Genomic DNA, 24,581 nt, shown 5'->3' with positions numbered 1-24,581 from the left:
GATTGTAGAGGAATGGCAACATTTTGCCGCTTCAACTGTAAACGAATGAAAATTAAAAATTTTGGAGGCAGTTTGGCGACACACGAATTGCCTGGAAAAAAATGGTGCTACATCACTGGATAATTAATTTCTTTTTACTCTTAAATCACTATTACGATTAATTGAGGATTTTGCTTCGATTATAATTAACGGATGATTCAAATTATTATAATTTTTTTGCCTTCTCAGCGTTACTTGACATGGTCTGTACTGCGAATAGGCTCAACTATTAAACCTGGGAGGGGGGGGGGGCGTTCTTATATGAGGTCACATTAGAGGGGAATAGGTCTAATTAACTTACAGCCCTGGCAAATAAAAAAATGTAAGAAAAAAAGATGATCATTACATTTCTGAACATGCTTTCGTAACGTATCATAAACGTGTTTGTGTTTTGAGTCTCGTAGCGTTCTGGGTGTGTGTTCGGTAATCTGTAAATGTGCGTTTGCATCTGAGATTTTTATTGCCAGCCTTTTCACAAATGCTTGCCCTCGATATTCACTCAGATGTTAAAAAAAAAAAAGCAAACATGGCTTGGAGAGGTATGATTCACGCGACCTCGTGTTTTACACTGCAGCGCATTAGCCTTCACCAGAATACACTCTGCTTTTCGTGCTGAATGAGTCAAAGCAGATGTTTTTACAATAAGCTGATCCTGAGGCTTTTAAAGGAGGAGGACAGACGGTTTTATAGAGGTTGAATGTTTTATTTTGTGATTGTTAGTAGGCTGGTGATTGAGTTCTGAGAGTCAGGGCGACGGGGTGTTTTATCGTGGTGGTGGTGGTGGTGGGGGGAGGTTGAGGGGGATGGGCTGAGGGGAAAAATGGCGATGTCAGTGTAGCCGCGTTCATGACGTTAACGAGTTTAATCACATCCGCCTCCCTCCTCAGTCGCGCTGGGAAACACTGCAGACGTTCCTGCTGAGATCTCCTCCGTCTCCACGTGGTCTCATCCTGATCATCTCCATCCATCAGTTCATATATGTGTGTGTGTGTGTGTGTGTGTGTGTGTGTGTGTGTGTGTGTTCTAGTGAAACTTCTCAAGGCGTTTATTGTTAATAATTTATGCAGCCAATCGATATTTTTGCCGGTAGATTAAATAAACACCTCAAACCCGTTCCTTCACATGGAGTGTTTTGGAGAAGCGTTTCAGCTTTAAACAGGCGTGTGGTGTTAAAACAGGAAGTAATAATTTAAAAGGTTGCCGAGAACAGTGTTTCAGCTGCTTTAATGCTCGTTTTAAGACAGGAAGTAGAAAGAGAGCAGCTCAAATCATTGCGTATGAGGCGCGTTCACACCGGCTGCTACGGCTGGCCAATTTATTAGAAGTTTCAGTGGATCTTTGTAAAGTAGATTTATTTTGTTACATGGATAAGTCAAATGAAATAATAATGAAAAAAAAAATTGAAGTGTGCCATACTGTATATTACATAAAAAAAAAAATTATATTAAATTTTAATACATTTTTTTGTATTTATTTTTTTATTTATATTTATTTATTTGTTTGTTAATTTTATTTTTATTGTAATTTCCTGGAGTTTGCACTGCATTAAACATGGAGATTATGTAGGGGGTAAAAATTTTTTTATTTTTTTTATTTTTTTTATTTTTAAACATTTTGTTAAAATTCTGGAGCAAATTTGGGTACATTACATTTCTTAAATGTATAATACTATATCTAAATAATTTTTCAGTACCGAATGGCAAGTTGATCACGAAGTTCTGTAACTTATATATGTTAATTAAATAAGTCTTTAGTTTATACTGTTGTTTGTGTCCACAGATTAATTATGTTACAACATGTTCTTAATATAAAGTACTTAGATAAAATCTAACACATTTTAAGGTTTAGTATACAACATATGTAAGTTACTTGGGTTACTTGGACTGTTTAAGAAATTAGCATCATAATTAAAAATTTAGAAATGTTGATGTTTAAAGTGATGCTTTGAAAAAAATTCATTGGCAAAAGCCTCTAAAAAACAACAACAACAACTCCTAAACAAAGAGTTTTTATCTTTGACTTTTAAAAGCCTCAACATATCTATATAATTATTAAATATATATTTTTTATCTATGGGCATCACCAGGGAACTTCCGATACAGTATTATCCCCTCTGTGCCGATTCAATTTGTATTGGGATTCTATACGTATTACAATCTTATAAATATCCCAATTTCATATTTCTTTGTTTATTTACTTGTTTATTTATTAGGGGTTTGTAACTTATCAAATAATTTGCTCCCTAACACCCAGGATGATGTGCTGTGTGAACAGTTTAGAGTGCACCCCCTGTAGGATTGTAGAGGAACAGACATTTCAAATCCAAACATGTTCGAAACTAAAAAGGTGGTTTTGGATTTAGCGTGGTGATTATTGGTGATAATTGGTGATTATTGGTGATTATTGGTGGCTCAGCGGTAGATTTTTTGCCAGCTTATATGGAAGGCCCTGGTTCAATGCCAACCAAATGCCCAAACCCCAGCCACAGGATGCAGTGCCGGTCCCAAGCCCGGATGAAATGGGAGGGTTTTATCGGTCTCCGGTCTGGTGTGCGGATTGGATGGTCCACTGTGGCGATCCCTCTACAGGAGCAGCCGAAAGACTAATAACAGCATTGTGATGATGATCGTGATCGCGATGGCCATCTATACTGACCCTACACTCCAGCAATGGATAAAACATTGATGCCTCTATTTGACATAACTTCCCTGACCTTCAGCAGGATTTAGATGAGAGCCTGAAGTAGTTTAATCCAGCTCCTGGAGTATTACCTCCAGATTATCAGCCTGCTCCTTTAGCCGGATTAGATCTGCCCTGGATTAGAGCTCGATTCTGTAGGAAGGGGGATCTTTAGGAACAGGAGTTGGTCTTCAAATCCAAATATAATCACTCTTCTTCTTTTCACTTTTTTCAAGTAGCCATCCCTTCACCATCACTCTTTCATACAAGGCGACAGTTTTGTTTCTAGTTCCTGCAAAAAGAAAAGTTGTGAATGGCCTCCTTAGTCAGGCTGAGGTGGTGTTGGTGTGGGTTCAGGCTACCAATCTCCATCCATCCATCCATCAATCAATCTGTTCATCCATCCATCCATCCATCAATCCGTTCATCCATCCATCCATCCATCCATCCATCCAGTGCTTTAGTCTATTATTTATTAAGCAAGAGTTTTTCGCCAGTCCTCTTTAGATACAGTTTTTATTTATGTAGCGCTCTTGAAAGGTTTGACCGTTCCCTGTGACTCCTCCAGAGTGACTGTTGGCCTCACGGCGACTTCCCTCGCCAGTCTATGTCTTGTTTTAGAAATAGCGCTTAGCTTTGTAGGTGTGATACAGCTCTCACTTCCCCACTATTGATCCAAAAGTCGATCACTTACTGGGATTTCCAACCTCTTGGATATAATCTTACAACCTGTAGCGAAGTTCTTAAATTAGATTAACTTCTGTTTAAGTTTCTCAGACTCAAGAAGAATCATTCAATTTAATTCTTTTACCTTAAGGCTGAGTATTTTTTCATTGGCAGGTTAACAGTTCAAGAGGTGTTTTCGTTTAGAAAATGGATCTGTTTTAAGAAAAATATGATGTTACATCTCAACGGACTCTCCTTTAAAAAACAAATCCAATAGTTCACTCAGTTCAATCGCGGCTCAATAGTGTCCTTGTTAACAATTAAGACGGCGTATTTAATTTCAAGCTTCCAGAACCTGAGTGGGTGTAAATACTTATGCAGGCAGCATTCTTCAGTATTAGATTATTTTTTTTATTATGATTAATCAAAAAATGATGTTCACTGTAAGGGAACTTGTGTTCACAGGAAAAATGCTGACAGGATTACTATTCATACAACAGCATCCTTGACTCAATAGAGCTGTGCGATTGAATTGGTTATGCAAATGAATCGATCTTTTTTTTTTTTTATTCAATGCTGTTAATTGAATCCAGTCGAGTCAGTTTCTGATTATCAATTGATTCGCACTTTTTAAAAATATTAATGTTAACTTCTGCAAACATCAAACGGTCAAAAACCTGAGCTTTTGCAGCAACAAAAAACAAACAAACAAAAAAACTCTTGCATTTTTCATAAAGTACTTGTAAAATACTCTTGATTTGCGAAATTAACACTTGCTTTAAGTTAATGTGCAGTTGGTGCAATACCGCCACCTACTGGACTGGAGTGTGAAGCATAAAATTCACAAGAGAAACAAACAAACTAACAAACAAACAAAAAGTAGGGGCTGTACCATGAAATCAATCTTTTGTTTATTCATTTAGAATTAATTCAGAATTCTATTCTATTCGATTCACTTTCGACCAGCTTTTGCTTAAAATACAAATACTATTCAAATCCTACACAATCTCCCATGATAACCTTCAGTAGGTTGGTGCAACACCGCCACCTACTGGACTGGAGTTTGAAGCAAAAAGAGATCGCACTTTGTACAAGCTATGACTTTCACACAATCCGCGACACCAGTTACACATACTGTAGTTTCAGTGTTTATTAGACACTTTAAGTAGATATTAATACTTCAAAACCTGATAAATAAACAACAGACAATAAATATAAATTGGAACAATAGACCTTAATGCTGTCGAGTAAAGGTAAATTGAATTGAAAATCACAATGCCTAAAACTCAGATTAAATCTACAGTCTGTTTACGATTTACAACACGATTTATAAGAGACAATGTTGTTTAGTTTTTAATATTTTAATTCTTTAAACCCGTGAGAAATATAACTGACACGTCAGGCAATGAGCGTTAGTGCCATTGATTTGAATCAAGTCGTTAGTTCACCTATGATTCATAATAATTCTAGAATTTATACAAATAAGAATAAGAGATTCCTTGGCGGTTAAATACTTTTGTAAGCAAGTGGAATAGGATGCATTATACCATATTTTGAACTCTGAGTTATGAAACCGTTCTTAATTGTTAGCTAGACAAAAAGTAATAACACTGCGATAATCTGATGTGAAAGATTTTTTTTAAGTTGTATAATTTTTTTTTGTCCATTTAATGATCACAAACTCAGTGGAAAAAGAAAAAGGGGGAAAAAAGAAAGTGGAGAAAGCGTTAACTTTACGCCCACGCTATGGTTTAATTAGCCGCTCTCCATTCAGCTCTCTAGCGTCCCACTGTGACGACTTCTTGCCATCTTTAAAGCTGTTATTGCTGCAGCTTTGCTTCCTCGTGGACAACTGTCTCTGTCTTTAGTCTTGTGCATCTGATCTGTGCGTTGCTGTTAGCATGGAGCTAGCACAGGGCCGGCGGTTGCGGGGCGTCGCGGAGGACGCGCGACCTCATCGGCTGAAACCTGGGATTAGCAGCAGGAAGGAACCTGAGGATTGTTTGTAGCTCGTGTTGTTCCATAACATTTGTGATGAGGTGCGCGGGGACGCGACGCTACACGCTCCAGATATCAGCCTTCTGAGGATTTACAGCCGAGTGTCTCGCTCCTCTGCTTGTTGTGAAGGCAGCGTCTGTGGGGATTTAGACTTTTTTCCGTCTGACTAGCGTGATGTTTCGTCTGTATTTTAAACGCGATGCTGCCTGTCGTTTAGCTCAGACTTCATTCAAAGTTAAACCTGCGACAACACGACTACGCTTTCACAACTCTCATTTACACACTTACAGTAAACGCTTCAGACGCACCACGAAAATAGAGGCAGCTCGAGTGTCACACTAGAAACCCATCACATGCTCGAATAAACACAACTTATTTGTTAACGGAATTATATTTGTTTTTATAAACCTCTGCTTAAACACAGACAAAAAACTCCAAGAATAGGATCAGTGCCTCAGTAGCAAAGAGAGAAAAACACACTGGTGTCGTTTGTGCTGAGCTTTTAGCTGTGTGTCCGAGACGAGAGTGAAGCAGGGAGATGATAACTCTGTAAGTCTGAACTTTGAGCGGAGTGTGTGTGTGTGTGTGTGTGTGTGTGTGTGTGTGTGTGTGGTTGGTAGTTGTCCCACAGCCGATTGGGCTGATGATCAGACAGTCACACTGTATGCCTCTAGTCCGCTCTCAGCTTCTCACCGTTATCTACTCTGCCGTTCTCTCCTCACTCAGGTCTGTGACGGACCCCCGGGACGGTAAACGCGTGGCCCTCAAAAAGATGCCCAACGTCTTCCAGAACCTCGTCTCATGTAAGAGGGTCTTCCGCGAGCTGAAAATGCTCTGCTTCTTCAAGCACGACAACGTGAGTTCAACCAGACGCCCGGCGACCGACAGCTAAACACTTTGTGTGCCGTCTGTGTGTCCGTGTGCCGTCTGTGTGTCCGTGTGCCGTCTGTGTGTCCGTGTGCCGTCTGTGTGTCCGTGTGCCGTCTGTGTGTCCGTGTGCCGTCTGTCTGTCCGTGTGCCGTCTGTCTGTCCGTGTGCCGTCTGTCTGTTCGTGTGCCGTTTATTTGTCTGTCTGTCTGTGTGCGTCTGTATGTCATTTGTCTGTCTGTGTGCCACCTGTCTGCTATCTGGCTGCTTTCTGTCTGTCTGTCTCTTTTTGTCTGTGTGTGTGACTGTGTGCTGTCTGCCTGTCTGTCTGCCAGTGTGCAGCTTGTCTGTCTGTCTGTGCGCTCCCTGTGTGCAGTCTTACTGTCTGTCTGTTTACTGTCTGTCTGTCTTCCATGTATTGTCTTTCTTTCTTTCTTTCCCTCTGCTGCTGTAAGTTCGTGGTGTTTGATCTCGGCCAGGCTGATGTCATGTGAAGGTTAGTGTCAGTGTCTGTGCTCGTCATCGTCACTGCTATTGACTCTGTGGACTTCTGTGTTTTCTCTCTCTCTCTCCCTCCCAGGTCCTGTCAGCCCTGGACATCCTGCAGCCTCCTCACATTGACTACTTCGAGGAAATGTATCCTAACCAGTGTGTAGCAGACAGAGTTCTGTGTCTGGCGTTCAGTAAGACCTCAGAGCTTTTTGTAATTCATTAGTGGAGCTTTTCTTTACTGATTAAACACTGCGAGAACATGACTGCTAGCACCATGGCATTGGTTATTTTCCGACAGCACAATGCCCTGAAGTGTTTTACTCCACTTAGACAAGTTTGACTTTCACGTCTGTAAACTTTCACTGAGTTCCAGGGAACGGGTTTGAATCGTCTGTGTGTATATCATGCACTATTTAATTAGAATCTTAGTGTCTCTTGATGTCAGGGTTTGTTTTTTTGTCTTTTAATTACCGTCACACACCTACACACACCTACACGCGCACACCTACACGCACACACACACTGTCCTGAGACACACCACTGTCCCTCACGCTGTCCAAACACAGTGCAACAGTTAGCTGTAAATAGCCCGCATGCTTGCTGTCTCACCTTTTTGTCCTTTTTTCCTTCAGTCTTTTTTTCTTTTTGTTCTGTTTTCTTGCCTGTGCGCTGGTTTCTGGAGCCGGCGCTAAGCTTGTGTAAGCTTGCTTTCTTTCTCTGTCATTAAGCCTTCTTTCTTTCTTTCTTTCTTTCTTTTCCTCATCATGCCTTTCTCCTTTTTTTTGTTCTTTCTTTCTCTGCCATTAAGCCTTTTTTCTTTCTTTCTTTCTTTTTTCTTTCTTTCTTTCTTTCTTTCTTTCTTTCTTTTTTCTTTCTGTTTATAATTAGGCCATTTCTCTTTTTTTGTTTAAGCCATTTGTTTGCTTTTTACATTTTTCATTGTCATTTATTTATTCATTCCCTTTTTTTCAATTTTTGTCTTTCTTTCTTTCTCTGTCATTAAGCCTTTTTTCTTTCTTTCTTTCTTTCTTTCTTTCTTTCTTTCTTTCTTTTTCTTCCTCATTAAGCCTTCTTTCTTTTTTTGTTCTTTCTTTCTCCATCATTAAGCCTTTTTTCTTTCTTTCTTTCTTCCTTTCTTTCTTTCCTTTCTTTCTTTCTTTCTTTCTTTCTTTCTTTCTTTATAATTAGGCCATTTCTCTTGTTTTGTTTAAGCCATTTGTTTTCTTTCCTAATTTTTCATTAATTCATTCATTCCTTTTTCTCAATTTTTGTCTTCAAGTCTTTCATTTCCTTCTATCTATCATTTACCTTTTTCTCTTTATCTCTGTATAAGCTTTGTCTATTCGTGTGCGTTCTTTTCTCATGTCTTTCCTTCACTTCTTAATTACATCTCTCTCTCCTTCTTTCCTTCCCTGTAACACCGCATTACATTTATCCAACTGTTTAAATCTGTCATAGAACTTAATCAGGAAATTACCCTCGCCTCTCGCTCATTAAACCTTTGAGTGAATGTGTTAAAAGATCTTTTAAACACGGAGCTAGCTTTTCTTCCATTCGAAGCTTTTGCATGAATTAAGGAGAATTGCAGCTCTGCAGAAAGCCGTATTAAAAGCCCGGGTGTTAATGAGCGCACTGCGCTCTCCTGTGCTCTGGACTTTGAGCTCGAGCTCATGCGGTGTGAACAGACCTGTGTTTATGGCCTGCAGAAAAACTCAGCTTATGGATACGTTTATCTTTCTTTCTCTGTGTGAGCTGAGATTCCTGGGGATTCTGATGTTTATTCAGCGTTGAGCCGAAAGTCTGATACTCGATCTAAAGTCTATTAGAGGCTTCAAAAGCCTGAGCTGAGGGACAGCTAGAGTTCTGCCTGGTGATCTTTCTCACGCTCCGTAAGGAATACTTCAACAGTCTGGTTTCATTCTTTAATGGTTTTCAGATTTGTTCGAAGCACTTCTTTAAAATATTGCTTTAATATGCATTTCTTTATACCTTAACATAGATATCCTTGCACTAAGGGAGTGTCTTTGCTTTTGCTGAATTTAGGTAGATTTGCTAGATATAGTGTAAGAATTAAATCTGCAATTTTGCACCTCTTACAGTATTTGGGTGAGTATAAAAAAAGCATAATTTATTTGCCAAAAAAAAACTGCTTTTAAAAGTAAATATGGCTGCAGCCAAAGCAAGAAGATATTTAACAGGAAATAAATGTTCATAGTTTACAAAACCATAAGAAACTTTACAGAAATATTAAACCTAGGTTGTTGTTTTTTCTCATCTTTTGGTAAGTTGTGTATTTATGGATAAGTGGATGGATAACTAGGTGGATGGATGGCTAAGTTGATAAATGGAGGGGAAGAATGATGAGTGAGTGGGTGGGTTGGTAGATGGTTAGCAAGGTGGATTGGAAAGTATAGATGGATTAAATACCAGCCTGTGGGTAGATGGACAAGTGGATGGATTGGCAGGAGTTAAGTGATGGATGGATGGATGCATTGGGGGCTGTTTGGGTGGATAAAGGAGAGTGGTGGGAAGTTGGACAAGTGGGATACTCGATGGTTGGATGGGTAGATGGAAGAGTTGTGTGGATATATTAATGAATAAGTTTATGGGTGGGTGGGTGGGTGGATGAATGGGTGGGTAGATGGTTGAGTGGTATGAATGGATGGATGAATGGTGGGTGGGTAAATACATGAGTGTATGAGTTGGTAGGTTGTTAGCTGGGTGGGTGCATGGGGAGATGTGTGGATGAAAGTATTGTGGTGGGTAGATCGATAGATGGATGGGTCATTGGAAAGAGAATGGTTGGGTGGGTGGGTGAGTATCTGAATTGATGGATGATTAGTTGAAAGATTGGCTGGCTGGGTGGATGACTGGGTGGCTAAACAGTTGATTGGGCATATTCATGGGTGGATGATGGGATGCGTGGGTAATTAGATGAGTGGATGGGTTGGTGGGGTTTTTGTATAAGGTCATGGAAGCATGAGTGGATAAAAGGATGGTGGGTAGTTAGATGAATGGTTTCGTGGGTAGATGGATGGGCAGATTTGATGGATGAATCTATTGGTAGAGAAAGATTGGATGAATGGATAGCCAATAGGATGGGTACCTGGATTGATGCAAGGGAATTTGGAAGGTTGCTTGGATGGGTGGACGGCTGAGTGTATTAATGACTAGATGCTTGATTGGGCGTATTCATGGATGGATGGATAGTAGATAGTTGGATTAATGGTTTGGGGGGTAGGTGAATGTGCAGATTTAATTAAAGGTAGATTACATTACATTTACATTTACATTTAGGCATTTGGCAGACGCTCTTATCCAGAGCGACTTACATTTTTTTTTATCTCTTTACACATCTGAGCAGTTGAGGGTTAAGGGCCTTGCTCAAGGGCCCAACAGTGGCAACTTGGTGGTTGTGGGGTTTGAACCTGGGATCTTCCGAACCGTAGTCCAATGCCTTAACCACTGAGCTACCCCTAGCCCCTAGATTGATGCCTAGGTAGATGGATTGGTCCTTGGGTAGAGAATGGTTGGATGGATTGATGGATGGGTAGCTGGATGGATGGGTAAATACATGAATGGATGAGTATACATATGGAGTACTGGGTGGATGAATGGTTGGCTAAATGGTTGATTGGGCATATTTATGGATGATATGGTGGGTAATTAGATAAATAAATGGGTTGGTAGATTGTTAGCTGGCTGCGGGGGATGGGTATGGAAGGATGGGTGGCTGGATGAATATATAGTGGTGGGTAATTAAATGATTTGGTGGGTAGATTAATAGGTAGATTTGATTTGGTTTATTTGACTAAAGATGGGTGGATTGCTAGGTAGATGGATGGGTGAGTGGTTAGACTATGGTTGGTTGAATGAATGGATGGTTAATAGGATGGGATTGATGGAAAGATAGTTGAAAGGTTGTTTGGATAGTTGGGTGAATGGATGAGTGTATGGATGGCTGGGTGGATAAATGGTTGATTGGGCATGTTCATAAATGAATAGATGGATAGGTGAGTAATTAAATGAGTGGATAGGTTGGTGGGCTGTTAGCTGAGTGGGTGTATAAGGGGATGGAAGAAAGGGTGGATGGATGAATGAATGGATAGTGGGGAGTAGGTATGGATGGTTTAGTGGGTAGATGGATGGGTCAGTGGGTAGAAATTGGTTGGAGAAATGGATGGATAAAAAACAAATAAATAAAATGGGGGGGATCACCAAACTATAAATATGTATTTTACGTTTTTCTTTTTTAATGGCTAAGTGCTTATGTGTGTATTTAAAATCATTACTGTATCAGTGTACATTTATAACACGATCATATTCATATCCATACAGTACGCACATATAAAATAGATTTCTAATTCATGCTTTTTTCGCCCACCTGCTTGTTAGACAGTAACGATGTGAATAATGAAGTTCCGCCGTGGACCTCGTCCTTGTTTCAGTCTAAATATGGCTGCTGCTGAACTGCGTTCCATTTCTTACTTCATGCAAGCTCTTGTTTTTTTTTTTTTTATTCCCCTCTCTATTTTTTTGTGAGCAAATGATGAGAGCGCTCCATTTAGCGTTTTTGTTGTAGTGATTGCTCAGCCTGGCTCTTAGTCGCTCTGCTGATTGCATTTAACCCAAATGATGGATGGTTCTGTTTAATCGGTACAGATTTACTTCCTGTACAGGAACACGTTCATTTTTCCTGGCTTCGCTCTTTCTAGGAGGTCATTAAGTATTTTCCTGATACGCTTTTTTTTTTTTTTTTTTTAAATGTTTGGGTGTGATTTGTGTGCACTTGTTCATTTGTGTGTTTGGTTTTCCTTCCTGTTGTGCTGCTTAATTAATTTGTCGTCTCTGATCATTGGGTGGGTGGAGTTTAATGGAGACGTATGTTAGAACAGGGGCTTAACCTAAGCGTTTCTCTAGTGTGTGTGTGTGTGTAACCTGTATGTGTGACTGAGTTCACATGTGCACTCTGCTTGCGTGTGTGTTTCTGTGTAGCCGTAGTCTTTGGGGATGAGATATTTACATCCTCCCCCCACCGGAAATCGTGCTTCTTGTTCTTTTCTGAAACAAAGGATGCTTGAATCAACACACACCTTCAGTTGTCATAAATATAATAATAATAATTATAATAATAACAATAATAATCGATAATTTGTGTTGCACCTAAACCTTATCCTTAACTTAATTAACCTCGCTACTGTATCTTAAAGAAAATATGTCTCATTTGGTTTTTTAAACACATTTTATTAAAAAAAAAAACAAAAAAAAAACGTATGTTGGAGTCTCTTCGTCGACATAATTATTACTGTAACTAATTAGTGCTGTAATTAATGCAATGATGAATTCTATTAAAAAAAAAGCACTTTTTCTCCAGGGACCCATCTAAATCTTCCCAAGGTCAAAACTGCGAGTTATTTATTTATTTTTTAAGCCGTGTATGCTTTATATATTTTGTATACCACGACATAACGACATGATCTCACACTCAAACATATATCCACACACACAGCTGTTCCCCGTTTCTCCTTGGCCCCTTTAGTGACTCCTCGTTCACATTTAGCCTTAAATCCGGCGTCACAATCAGCTCTTTCTTTAAGGTCTTTTTTTGCTACTGTGGATTTTATCAGCAAGACGTCAGCCCTCTTTAGTCCACTGACCCCGTGCACACTGACGGCAAAATCAGACAGGAGCTGATGCAAACTGATGCTATTATTAGCCTTGATGGTAGCACAGGGATTCAGTCTGTCAAGGCTCTGGAGCTCGCAGCTGCATCCTGCTGTGGCGTTGAATCACATTCACTAAAACTTCAGGCTGAAGAAAGATCCTTAATAACATGTTTATGGCTACGTTCGGACGTTTTGTAAAAACTTCAACACCTGCATTAAAAACAAAAGAAGAGGAAAGTGTAAATACATTGTAAGATAGAAGTGGGGAAACTGCAATACCAAATTTTTATGATAAATTTTTTGGATTTAAATACATATATGAATCTTCATTTATTTATTTTTTTACTACATTTCTACCTTAATTAGAAATGTCCTGTCTCAAAATTTTAGGCAATAGAAAATTCCAAATTAGGAGAGGAAAAAGTTCAGCTTAAAGGTATTTACTTAGTAAAAAGTTCAGGTTAAATATATTCAATTTAAATATATGTAGTACAAAATTATGTTTGAATATTTAAAGGTATTAGAAAGTTCAGGATGAAAAAAAATCAACATTGGGAAAAAAATCTCATTCCGTAAATTCACATACAGTAGTAGAACATTCAGATTTTAAACTGAAACCTGAGAAAATTCAGGTTCAAATTTTTTTTCAACAAAAAAAACTTTTTTTTAGCTGAAAATTTAGGCTTAACTAATTTCAGTTAAAAGAAGGATCCAATTTAACTAATTCAGGTACTATAAAATTTTAGATTCAGTAAATTCATTTAGCAGAAAGTTCCAAACCAAAAGTTTCAGGTAGAAAACTGAAGTGCAATAGATGGCAGCAAATATAAAGTTCCAGTATTAGAAATTTCAAATGTAAAAAAATTATATTAGAGGAAAAATCTATGTTTAATAAATTCATGTAGTAAAAAATTCATGTTTAATAAATTCAGAGAGAAGAACATTAAAACTAAATAAAAATCAGCTAGTAGAGAATTACTTTTTAGTACATTTGTAGGTACAATATTTTGAATATACTGTACACTTAAACGGACATGCTGGTGTACACATCTGTACACATATAAATAAATACATACAGTATATGTTGGAGTGTATATAGGAAACCTCTGGTTAATTGGTTCAATAAATTTAGGTAAATATTTAGCCTTAATTAAGTCCATTAGTAAAAATTTAACTAGTACAAAAAAGTAAGTTGGTTAACTTGGTCACTTTATGTATCTTTGGATGTAAAAATTTAATTAGCAATTCAAGTCATAGAAATGCGAGTGTTAGAAATTTAGATAAAACATAACTCGAACCTTAAGAGTGCAAACGAGCTTTCGGCTTAATTATAATCAGTTCTGATATCTAAAATACTTTTACTTTTGGAACCATAAGTTTAGAAAATGGCAGCTTTTTAAAGCTTGTACAAGCCTATCTTGTCTTTCTAGAGTCATGTAACTTTTTACAGCAACTTCAATTAGAATTAAACTCCCCATCAGCTGTCACCTGCATCAACCTGTTCAGAAGCGCAGGAGACTCAGTGTAATGTGTAAACTTGATCAATGTGACAGTGATCCCTTTGCCACCATGTAGTGTTTTAAGTAGTGACAGCGGCAAGCCTGCATTCGCTCCAGATCAACGTCAATGTCAGTTTCAGCTCTTATATTTATTGCCTCCTTTATCGTGAAACATACTGTAGTTTTGTCCAATAATGAAATCAATTATTGTTACAGTACAGTTATAACCACATGAATCAATAGATAAAGATAAGTTTAAAAAAAACAGGGTGAGTCAAAAAATTTTTTGCACACTGGCTGTAGAATTATTTTAATGAACTTTTAGAAAAGAAAAACAATTTTTTTTACTTAATTTCTTACTTTTCAATACACTTTGTCCATCTGTCACCAAGCGTTCCCCGTTCCCTCATTACAAATACATCGCTGTCTTCACTTCTTCAACGGAATGTGTCTTTGTCCTCGTAGTTCTCGTCAGATAGAGCGAGATCAGGACTAGAGGGAGGACGCTTCAACACCTTGAAATAAAGTTTTTGCAGAGAGTCAACAGTGTGGGCAGAAGTGTGCAGATGTGCATCGACATGCGAGATCACGACGCCCTCGGATAGCCGTCCTCTGCGTTTAATCTGACGTTTAGGCTTCAGCTCTTCAGTAAGCGTCTCACTGCAACGAGCACCGTCGATTGTTGAACCTTTTTCCTGATAATGTTCCAATACTGACCCTTTAGAATCCCAGAGAACTGTAATAATGAATTAATTTTCTAGCTGATGGTTGACCTTTTAAGCCTTTTTGGAGCAGTGACTGGGGAGACAGGAGCCTTTAACGGAAAGTGCTGATTTAATCGCTGGAGTGTGGATAATTTTTTGACTCAATAAATAACCTTGTGATAAAAAAAAAATACACATATTAGATGTGTGCAAGATTAAGACTTTTTCTCCTTTTAGCTCCCATTTCTAACATGTTATTAATCATAAGCTCTCATTATAAGTTTCGATTCTACAAAACCTGTTCAAGCAGATTAAAACCAACCACGGTCCTGGATTTTGACCTACTCGAAGTCCATTGGCTTTTTCTTGTTTTTTTTTTTTTCATTTTTATGTCCTTCTTTTTTTTTTTTACCACCTACCGTTTTTTTTTTTTTTTTTCCACGAGCTTCTGATTGCATTGTTGACTCTCTGCCACTGCATATGACATTGCCATAAAACATCAAACGCTAGAAGATAATGAGTTTCTCTCCGGGTTGCGGGAACAGGTCAGGCCTTTGCGCCCGTGTGGAAATTGAACATCGCCGAAGCGTTATCGTAGGTGGAGGTGCCGAGCGTCTCTGTGTCAGCCTGCGAGGATGCGAGGGCGTGGGCCAGGCGTCCTCCTTTGCTTTGAGAACCGTTTTCTCGCTAGCAGAGTATGCTAAAGGTGTGAGAATGTGCACCATGCGTGCAGATTGCTGTCGCGTGCGAACAGGGCGAGGCGTGGCGGAGTTTATAGAGCAGGCTGTTAGTATTAGTCATTAAGTCATGTGCGTTTCGAGTTTCGAGCTTTCCAGAATGTTGTGCCTCTGTGGCTTTTCAGCTCATTCGCTTGTGGCCACACACACACACACACGCGCGCGCGCACACACACATGGCCAACGCTGTAAAATTCAGTTATAACGTCTTGCTAGTGCAATATGTAGTTAAAGAAGGAGTGGTTTAAACGATTTATTTGAAAAACTTGTTACTGATTAGATTTTAGATCCAATCCGAGAAACTCATTAAAACCTTACAATGTTTACTCTTTGCTACCGGGAAAGAATACAAACTCCTGAATGATTTGTTTAGGTTTTTAGAAAACCGAATTTTACTGTACAGATCACTTCCCAATGGGCTGTGATACATAATAATATGAAGCACCTGAACATCTTATGTTAGACTATTAAAAAATTATTTGTTAAAGAAACAAAACAATGGACATAAAAAAAAATTGCTGTCAAATTTATTGTGCTGTGAATCACAATGAAATCAAAATCAAGGTGTATGTACTTTATCAACACTACCGTTGAAAAATACATTCCAAAGTTCAGCGGAGAAGCTTTCATATGAAGCTTTTGAAGTCCCACTGAGATAAACAGAGCTGGTATCTTTCAAAGTTCAGTATTTTTAGGACAGATTTAAAGCACCTCGTTCAGGTTGGCCATTACTTCCATTGTACCCGCGTTTCTGATCACAAATTTCACTTTCGGTGCGCAGACAGATTATAACAACCATGACACAGTGGTACATCGAGCTAAGTACGCCATACCTTAAGAATTTTCTTTGAGAACTGTAATTTTGCCTTGGCATACAAAACATTTTCAGCATACGAGAGACCGAACTGAGTCTAAATTGCATGTATGTCCAGGAGCCATTCAAAACCTCATTTATTTATTTTTGCTTTTTGTTCAAGATTTAGTGAAGACACAGCACCATGGGTTCCAAGAATGTTGTCAAAGATGGTAGCAAGAAGAAAAAGGGAGCCGCTTTCAGTTTGGTTTTTAAAACAGTCTGTGCCGAGAGGAATCATAAGTTAAGGTTAAGTGAGGTTTAATGTCGGTTTATTTTATATTTTACTTCATTTACATTTTCTTTTCTAAATGGTGTGATTGTTTTTATACGCAAAAATATATTATCATCTTCTTCTTCTTCTTTGTCTTTCGCTGTTCCCTTTCAGGGGTCATCTGCCTCCATCGAACCCTATCCTCTGCATCCTCTTCTCTCACACCAACTAACTTCATGTCCTCTCTCACTGCATCCATAAATCTCCTCTTTGGTCTTCCTCTAGACCTCCTGCCTGGCAGTTCAAACCTCAGCATCCTTCTACCGATATATTAACAATCTCTCCTTTGAACAGCAAAAATATATTATCTTAATGTTAGAGATTGTTCATATTGGCAATATTTTTGGACGTCTGGAACGGATTATCTGCATTTACATTATTTCCTATGGGAAAATGCGTTTCACAATACAAAATTTCACCCTAAGAACTCACGTCCGGTCCGGCGCGGATTAAATTCCTATGCCGAGGTACCATTGTATACGGTAATGTACTCACATTTTGATGACAAAATCCAGACTTTACCTTTAAAGCATTTTTTTGAGACACAAGTAGACCTGTTCTGACCCCTGAGACAACATCAGATACCTGTACTGTACAGGACTGTCAGTGTGACTCACAGCACAACCTCAGATTATACAGATATACACTGATTACCTTTTTTTAAACAGTTGCTTTAACAAATCATTTGTAACAGTCTGAAATAAGATGTTCTGGCGCGTCAGATTATTATGTATTACAGCCCCTGGAAGTGATCTGTAAAATTCTTGCAGGGCTTTCGGGTTTCTAAAATCTCTGAACAGGTGTCGTGAAATTTGCATGAAGCCTAATTTTCCACCCAGTAGAGTATATTTAGTTTCTGGCACAGCGAGGGAAAAAAAGGAGAAAAAAGAGACCGGTGAGGACAGCAGGGCTGCGTGTCGATCCGTTAATCCTGCACGACCGCACAGCTGGAGTGCAAATTCAGAGAAACTGCGTGTTAATGATGATGCGTACGTGTCTGACGCCGGGGTCTCTGTGGCCGACGAGCGGCTAGATGTGCAGGGTTTAATTAACGAAAACATAGAAGCAGCACTTTCTCTTTCTCTCCCACACACACACACACACACACACCCCACAGAGCAATTAGCAGCTGGTCAGCAGGTTTCTGCAGCTGGAATGGTATTATAGTGATGTACAGTATTGTGAGAACCAAAGTACTGCACACTACCTGTCTGTGTTTGTGTTGGAGGAGGAGGAGGAGGAGGAAGAGGAGGTGAGGGCTGGCGGGATATATTGTTGTCGTCAGTGCTTTTTGTTTGGTATATTACTAATAAGGATTGATGTGTGTGTGTGTGTGTGTGTGTGTGTGTGTGTGAGTGAGTGATGATGCTGCTGCGGGAGTAATGTAGATCCAGCCGCTCAGGAGCAATAACGTGACTGCAGGCTGTAACGTGATGCAAAAGACGCCTCACTCGGTTACAGAAAGATACAGAGCTTCATTAATCAGCTTCTAGAAACGATCTCTTCTTCATAAATCTCTGAAAGTTTTTGTTTAGTGTTTAAATCTTTTTTTAAGCATGTTTAATCGAAATCTGATGTTTATTTATTAGGGATATTAATATTAATAGTGGGAAAATAATCAATGGCAAATTAATTATTTTGTAAGGTATTTATAAATTACATTAATTAACCAATTCATTTATTCCTACAGTGCCATGAAAAGGTTTTTCCCCTTCCAGAACTTTGGAAATTTTGAAAATTTGATTTTTTTTTTTCAATTCAATTATTTGTGTTCAATGTCTTCTTGAATTTCTTTTCCTTTTTTTTTTTTTTTTATCTTTTGCCATGCGTTGTTTTTTTTTTTAGATCTTGGGGCAATTACTTTTTCACATAAGGCCAGGTAGGTGTGGATAGCGTTCCTTTAGGAAATTAAATCATCATTTAAAAACATGCACTTTATATTGTGTAACTTTAAAACAAGTTGCTTTATCTGAACCATTTGTGTGACAAATTATTAAAATCTAAAAAAAAAAAAAAAAACAAGCAGAAAGGGGACAAATACTTTTTCACGCCACACGTATATAGTTACATGTGTATTTATATATTAATTGGTTTACTTGTTTGTTTAATTAGAGTTAACCAATTAAATATAACTAATATACGTTTTAGATTTTTATTTGTTAGTAAATAGACTTTTTTAGTGATTTGTTAGTTTTTTCTTATGAATGAATTTTAATAAATTTAAAACTGGTGTTTTTTGGATTATTCAATTAGTTCATTACTTAAATTTTTATAAGGTTGCTAATTATTACTAGTCAACAAGTGGCATTTGTATAATCCTGTAAGTTCTCTAATGTTTCCGTGCTGCTGTCGATAATCTAACAAAGCCTGAAGAATAAATAACTCTAAAATTATAGACTAATTTCTATTTGAAATTGAATCTAACTTTAAAATTTTTTTAATCTGATTTGAATCAAATGTTGTTCAGTGTGTAAAGCAGCACTCCCCTTTTAATCATTTACACCTGCCCTGAGTCTGTAGTGTGTTATGCGTTTCTCTGCTTGAGCAAGTTTATCGCGTAAAAGTTAAAGTGTCACGTTACGTCCTATCCTAGAAATACCTGTTATTGTTTTTAGTTGTTTTACATCACTAGAATAAATGTACATTTATGCATTCGGCAGATTCTCTTAACCAGAGTGACTTGACCGGGTCACTGGGTTAATAACTAGAAGTACAAACGCATTCAAACACAGTTGGGAAGTGCTTTTATGTTTTTTATTTTTTACATATTAGCCCAATAAAGTTCTTGTTCCCTCCACTGAGTACAGTGGAACCTCGACATACAAATGTAATTAGTTCTGGAGGCGAGTTCTTATTGCAGTATGAATTTTCCTGTAAGTAATAATGTAAGTGCAGATAATCCGTTCCAGCCACGCAAAAATTTTACCAATATTACGAAATATATATATATTTTTTTTAAAGTGCGAAAAGTCATATATCTTTTGAAAGCATGCCGATGGTATCGTGGGTCGACTCTTTCTGAGCATTTGTGTTACTTTGCAAACTTGCCCCGCTTGGCTTTCCGCTGATGCAAACAACTTGTGAGCGGCTCCTGGACGTACGCGCAACTTAGCCCGTGTTCAGTTCGGGTCGTTCGTTCATTTGCCGATAAACACTCTGTACGCTGAGGCTGATTTCTTGGCAAAGTTCAGTTCTTAAGGAGAGAATTTGTACGGGAGGGCGATCATACTGTATGTTGTACACAGACGGTGTGTTTGTCCTCCCTGTTCAGCTGTTGCGTGCGTGCTTGATAAAGCGCTTAATGAATATCAGTCCTGGTCTTTAAGGGGTTAAAGCTTCGGTGTGGAGTTTTTGCATAAACTTGTGTGTTTTATTCAAATCTTTGTCAATTTGTGTTTTTTTGTGTGCGTAAATGGAGTAGGTGAGTGGTACAGTAGTTATTCTGCTACGTGAGTGTGTGAGTGTGTGAGTGTGTGTGTGTGTGAGTGTGTGTGTGAGTGTGTGTGTGAGTGTGTGTGAGTGTGTGTGAGTGTGTGTGTGAGTGTGTGTGAGTGTGTGTGTGTGTGTGTGTGTGTGTGTGTGTGTGTGTGTGTGTGAGTGAGTGCGTGTGTGAGAGTGTGTGTGTGTGTGTGTGGTGCACTAATGTAGGGTAAAAGCAGCCTGTGATCTGCTCCAGTGCTTCTAGTTCCAGGCCATCACATGTGTGTGTGTGTGTGTGTGTGTGTGTGTGTGTGTGTGTGTGTGTGTGTGTGTGTGTGTGTGTGTGTGTGTGTGTTAACTCCCTCACCCGGTGGAGCGCTTGCCTCCGAGGATGTGTAGTTTGCATTTCAGCGAGCCACTCAAGCTTAGCTGTCATTTGCATGAGGATAATTGTGTTAGATACGTGACAACAGCTCTCTTGTGCGTCTCGTATTCAGCGTCACGTGCTCCGCGCCCGCCTCATAAGCTAATCTCTGTAAGCTTTTTCAAACACGCATGCATGCACACACACACACACACACACACACACACACACACACACACACACACACACAAAAACCACAGGCCAGGTATTAGGCAACACTCTAAAGAATTTAGACGTCTAGCTGCTGTGCTTTGGGGGTTCGCAAAAGTGTTGGCAAAAAAAATAATAATAATCAATTATATATATATAGATAGATAGATAGATAATAAATAGCGAAGGAAAAAAAATTAATAAAAAAAAAACTGAGGTGCAGAAAAGGAATCAGGTTTAAGCGATGCTGGCTGCCAATCAAATGTTAAGGAACTTTAACTAGGAATTAATAAACTATTGAGAATAATGATGGTTAAGTTCAATAATAACTAAATAGAAAAAGGCTGTGTACTGTAAAATAAGCAACTGATAAGAAAATTACTTTAAATACAACTTAGTAGTATCAATGCAAATGCAAAAATGTACTTTATTCTGGGATTCCTTGTGCATTTTTTTCAAGTCACTTTTTCTTGTTTTTCTCACATTTTTGTAGCCACCAGTGTACATTTTGCACTTCGCACTATTCGTTCAACCACCAGTTTGTGTTTTGCATTTAATCCTTTGAGAAGCGAGTGGAGTGTGTAAACTTTGTTTTTTTTTTTTTTTTTTGGTTATAAGGCAGTGCTTTTAAAAGTAAACGAAAAAAAAAAACTATAGAAACGTTCAATTAAACTATGTAAAAATGAATACATTATACTTTAACAGATTTATTAATATTATTATTAATCAATGTAAGACCAGTTTACATTTATGCATAAGATGTAAAATAAGTAATTTAATAATTAATAATAATTTGTAATGAAAAAACAGTCGCCGTTTGATTTCAGTTGAAATTTCAATGCATTTAAATACTTTTATTATTATTATTAATATTATTATTATTATTATTAGTGGTGGTGGTGATGGGAAAAACTTTTACTTGTTTAACAAATATATTGCAAAAACTTGTGTATGCAGATCTGTGGAAAAGTCTTGACACCCCCACCCCCCCAGCCCCCCTAGTTTCTTCAAATTAAAATAAATTAAATTAAATGATGTAGATGAAACTAAACAAATGTGAATAATGCGACAGGCTGAAAAAGTGCCTAAGGATAGAATTTAAAAATTGCTTATTTATGTAACAACCTCAGCAGCGACCTCATTTCCCCTCTCGTCTGTTCCAACCACTCAGCATCAGGAGTGAACTAATCACCGGCCTGATCACCTGTCATCATCTGCACCTGTTTCTCACTGGGTCAGGCCTTAAGTTAGATGTGTTTTATGATTCATAGGTCACTGGGTGGCTTAACAAAAAAAAAAAAAAAAAAAAAACACATTCCTCTAAAACGGCGCAGGTACAGGGACTGGACTGGACTGGACTGGAAATGAGAGACAAACAAGTTGTTGAGCCTGAAGAACTCTTCCTCAAGACTACATTATAAATATAAGAGTCTTTTGCAATATAAAGAAATAAAAGTCTGAGTCTTTGGAAGCAAATTAGGTTTGCATGTATTTGCACTAAAGTATTTCCAAACTGAAAAGGCCTTTTTTCGTTACTCAGAGCATTAACATGGTGACGCTGTCCTTCCTTGTTCTTGTTTTGTTTTTTTATTTCTATTCACGTATGTATTTAAATGTTGTTCAGGCGTTAGTGTTCCTGAGCGTGACTTGGTGAACCTGCCCTCCTCCCTCTTCCACACTCGACCTTGTAAAAGCAGCAGGAGTGTGTGTGTGTGTGTGTGTGTGTGTGTGTGTGTGTGTGTGTGTGTGTGTGTGTGTGTGTGTGTGCGTGTGTGTGTGGAGGGAAGTATAAACCAGCCTTCAGGGGGCTTCTGCACAGTAATGTGAAATGTCAGCAATAACACACACACACACACACACACACACACACACACACTTTTATACGTCTTATTCAGGAGCCATCTTTACTCCAGTAAAAAGGAAGTTGTTTCAAATCTAAATCGAGTACAAATAATTAATATTAACTATTTGCTTTTGCTTTTTAAAAAATTTTTTTTTTATTTAATTTAATTTTTTTTTGTTCAGTATGAATGTATATCGCGTAAACTGGAGGTTTGGAGTGTGTGTGTGTGTGTGTGTTTGTGGCTGTTGATTGAGTAGATTAGTGAAACTGAGCTCTGGTGGTGGTGTGTACACACACATGTTCCTCGCTCAAGTGTGTTTGGATGGCAAATTTAACAATAAACCACACACACACACACACACACGCACGCACACACACTCACATGCACATTAACCTGAGCTGCTGAGCAACGGCATGTTTGTTTTCTTAAATTTTCATTAATAATAATAATAATAATAACAATACCTAAAATAATTTATTTTTTTGTTCGCCCCGTTTTTATTATTAATATATTTATTTACTATTAAATTAATATTATTGTTATTAATAATTAGGAATAAAAAGAAGAAAAAGTTGGCTACTATCTTTGTAGTTTTTATTCAGTTATATTTAGATTAAAAAAAAAAAATTCTCATATAAATTACGCTCAAAGAGAAAACACAAATATTTTTACCATAAAACAAACCGTGACCCTGATTCAGAATTTTGTGTCTATTAAGAACAGAATAAAACACTTTGGAACATTGTGTTATAGGAAAATAATGACCAGCGTGTAGTGTAGTGTGATTTTGCTTTGAGTTTTATTGCTCTTAAACGACTGAACAATTCTTCAACCGTTCTAACGTCCTATTGTTAAGCGACACATCTGTTTACTGCTTTTATGGACTGATAGAAAAGCATTAGGAATCCAGCCTGAGGGAAAACGTCCTGTCGCAGGCTCGAGTTAAACACCGTGATTATTAGAGCTGTGCAGATTCAATCAATCTGATGTTTGTCCATTCAATTAATTTAATACGTTTTCCAATTGGAAATCATTTCTTCTTATTAAATTATTTAGCTAAATTTAAGAACATGGACTAATGATCTCATTAAGAGGATGTGTTGCAATATTTTTATTTATCACTATTAAATAATAGTAAATTATTGATAATGATGATTCATAAATTCCAGACAATACACATATTATATAAGTTATATATGAATTATATTATATATATAAAATGTAAAAGTAATCAATTGTGGCATTTTGTGCTTAAATAATTGCACAGGTCCAAACCGCGATTTGGACTTTTATCCGGTTAATTGTGCAGCACTAACAGAATCAGTGCGTCAGTTTTCCATTTCAGAATCACGTTTTAAATCACTTGGGTCAACTTAACAGCCCTAAACAGTCTAAAATCGACAAATCCCTTTAAACATAACAGATTTTACAGAAAAAAAAAAAAAAAAACTGCTTCTACCTTCCACAAATGCTCACCTTTTATGGCTTCTTCTTTTGAAGTTAAAGTGCGCTTGGTGCAATATCGCCACCTACTGGACTGGAGTTTGAAATAGAAAGGAGAGAGAGAGAGAGAGAGAGAGAGAAAAGAGGAACACTTTGAACGAGACATTACGTTTACACAACCAAAAACACAAGTTACACAGTATTTCGACATCTGACATTTTTAGTAGTTTTAAATACGTTAAAAGCTGTAAAAATTACAGCTAAATTATCTTTAGTGTTATTGAATCAGATTTTTTTTTTTTATCGCAATGGCCAAAAGTCGAATCGAATCAATTTACCAGGAAATTAAGCGAAATATCAGCAACGAGAACACATTCCAGACGACGTGAAGGTTATAAATTAAAAAAAAAAAAAAACTATTATAGAACACGGAGTATATCTGATCCTGATTCTTTGTGTGTGTGTGTGTGTGTAATATTCCAAGCTCATTATTATTAACTTTTTTTTCTTTTCTAAACAAATTGAAATTCAAATGCAGCTTTTAAAGCCGTAGTTGTTTGCCTTGTGTAAATATCTTATTATTGAAATTCTGTGAGTTTGTGAGAACAAAATTATGTTCATTAAAGCACCAGAAAACCCTTTTTTTCTGGTCTTTATTACCAGCTTTTGTTTTATTACTCATAGTACTGGTGTACTGTACATGTACAGTATGATTTAAGTTTTTTTTATGTTCCCTGTGTGTGGGGTGTTGACGGATAGAACCTCGAACCGTTTCAACTCTCTGCATCAGTCCTGAAAATGTCCAAGGAGATGTTATCGCTATAGA

General features: G+C 37.7%; 1 protein-coding gene across 1 annotated transcript in view; it reads left to right on the top strand.

Moving 5' to 3' along the window:
* The window catches only part of nlk2 (nemo-like kinase, type 2), a 94,452-nt gene that overhangs the window by 34,414 nt on the left and 35,457 nt on the right, over positions 1 to 24,581 (top strand). The window contains exons 2-3 of the mRNA XM_053506666.1: positions 6,109 to 6,238; positions 6,830 to 6,885. Coding sequence (XP_053362641.1) covers positions 6,109 to 6,238; positions 6,830 to 6,885 — 186 coding nt within the window. The remainder of the gene's footprint in view (positions 1 to 6,108; positions 6,239 to 6,829; positions 6,886 to 24,581) is intronic.

The sequence above is a fragment of the Clarias gariepinus genome, chromosome 11 (genome assembly GCF_024256425.1).
Source record: "Clarias gariepinus isolate MV-2021 ecotype Netherlands chromosome 11, CGAR_prim_01v2, whole genome shotgun sequence".
Classification (NCBI taxonomy): domain Eukaryota; kingdom Metazoa; phylum Chordata; class Actinopteri; order Siluriformes; family Clariidae; genus Clarias; species Clarias gariepinus.
The sequence above is the reverse complement of the archived record's forward strand: the minus strand, read 5'-3'. Positions and strand labels throughout refer to the sequence as shown.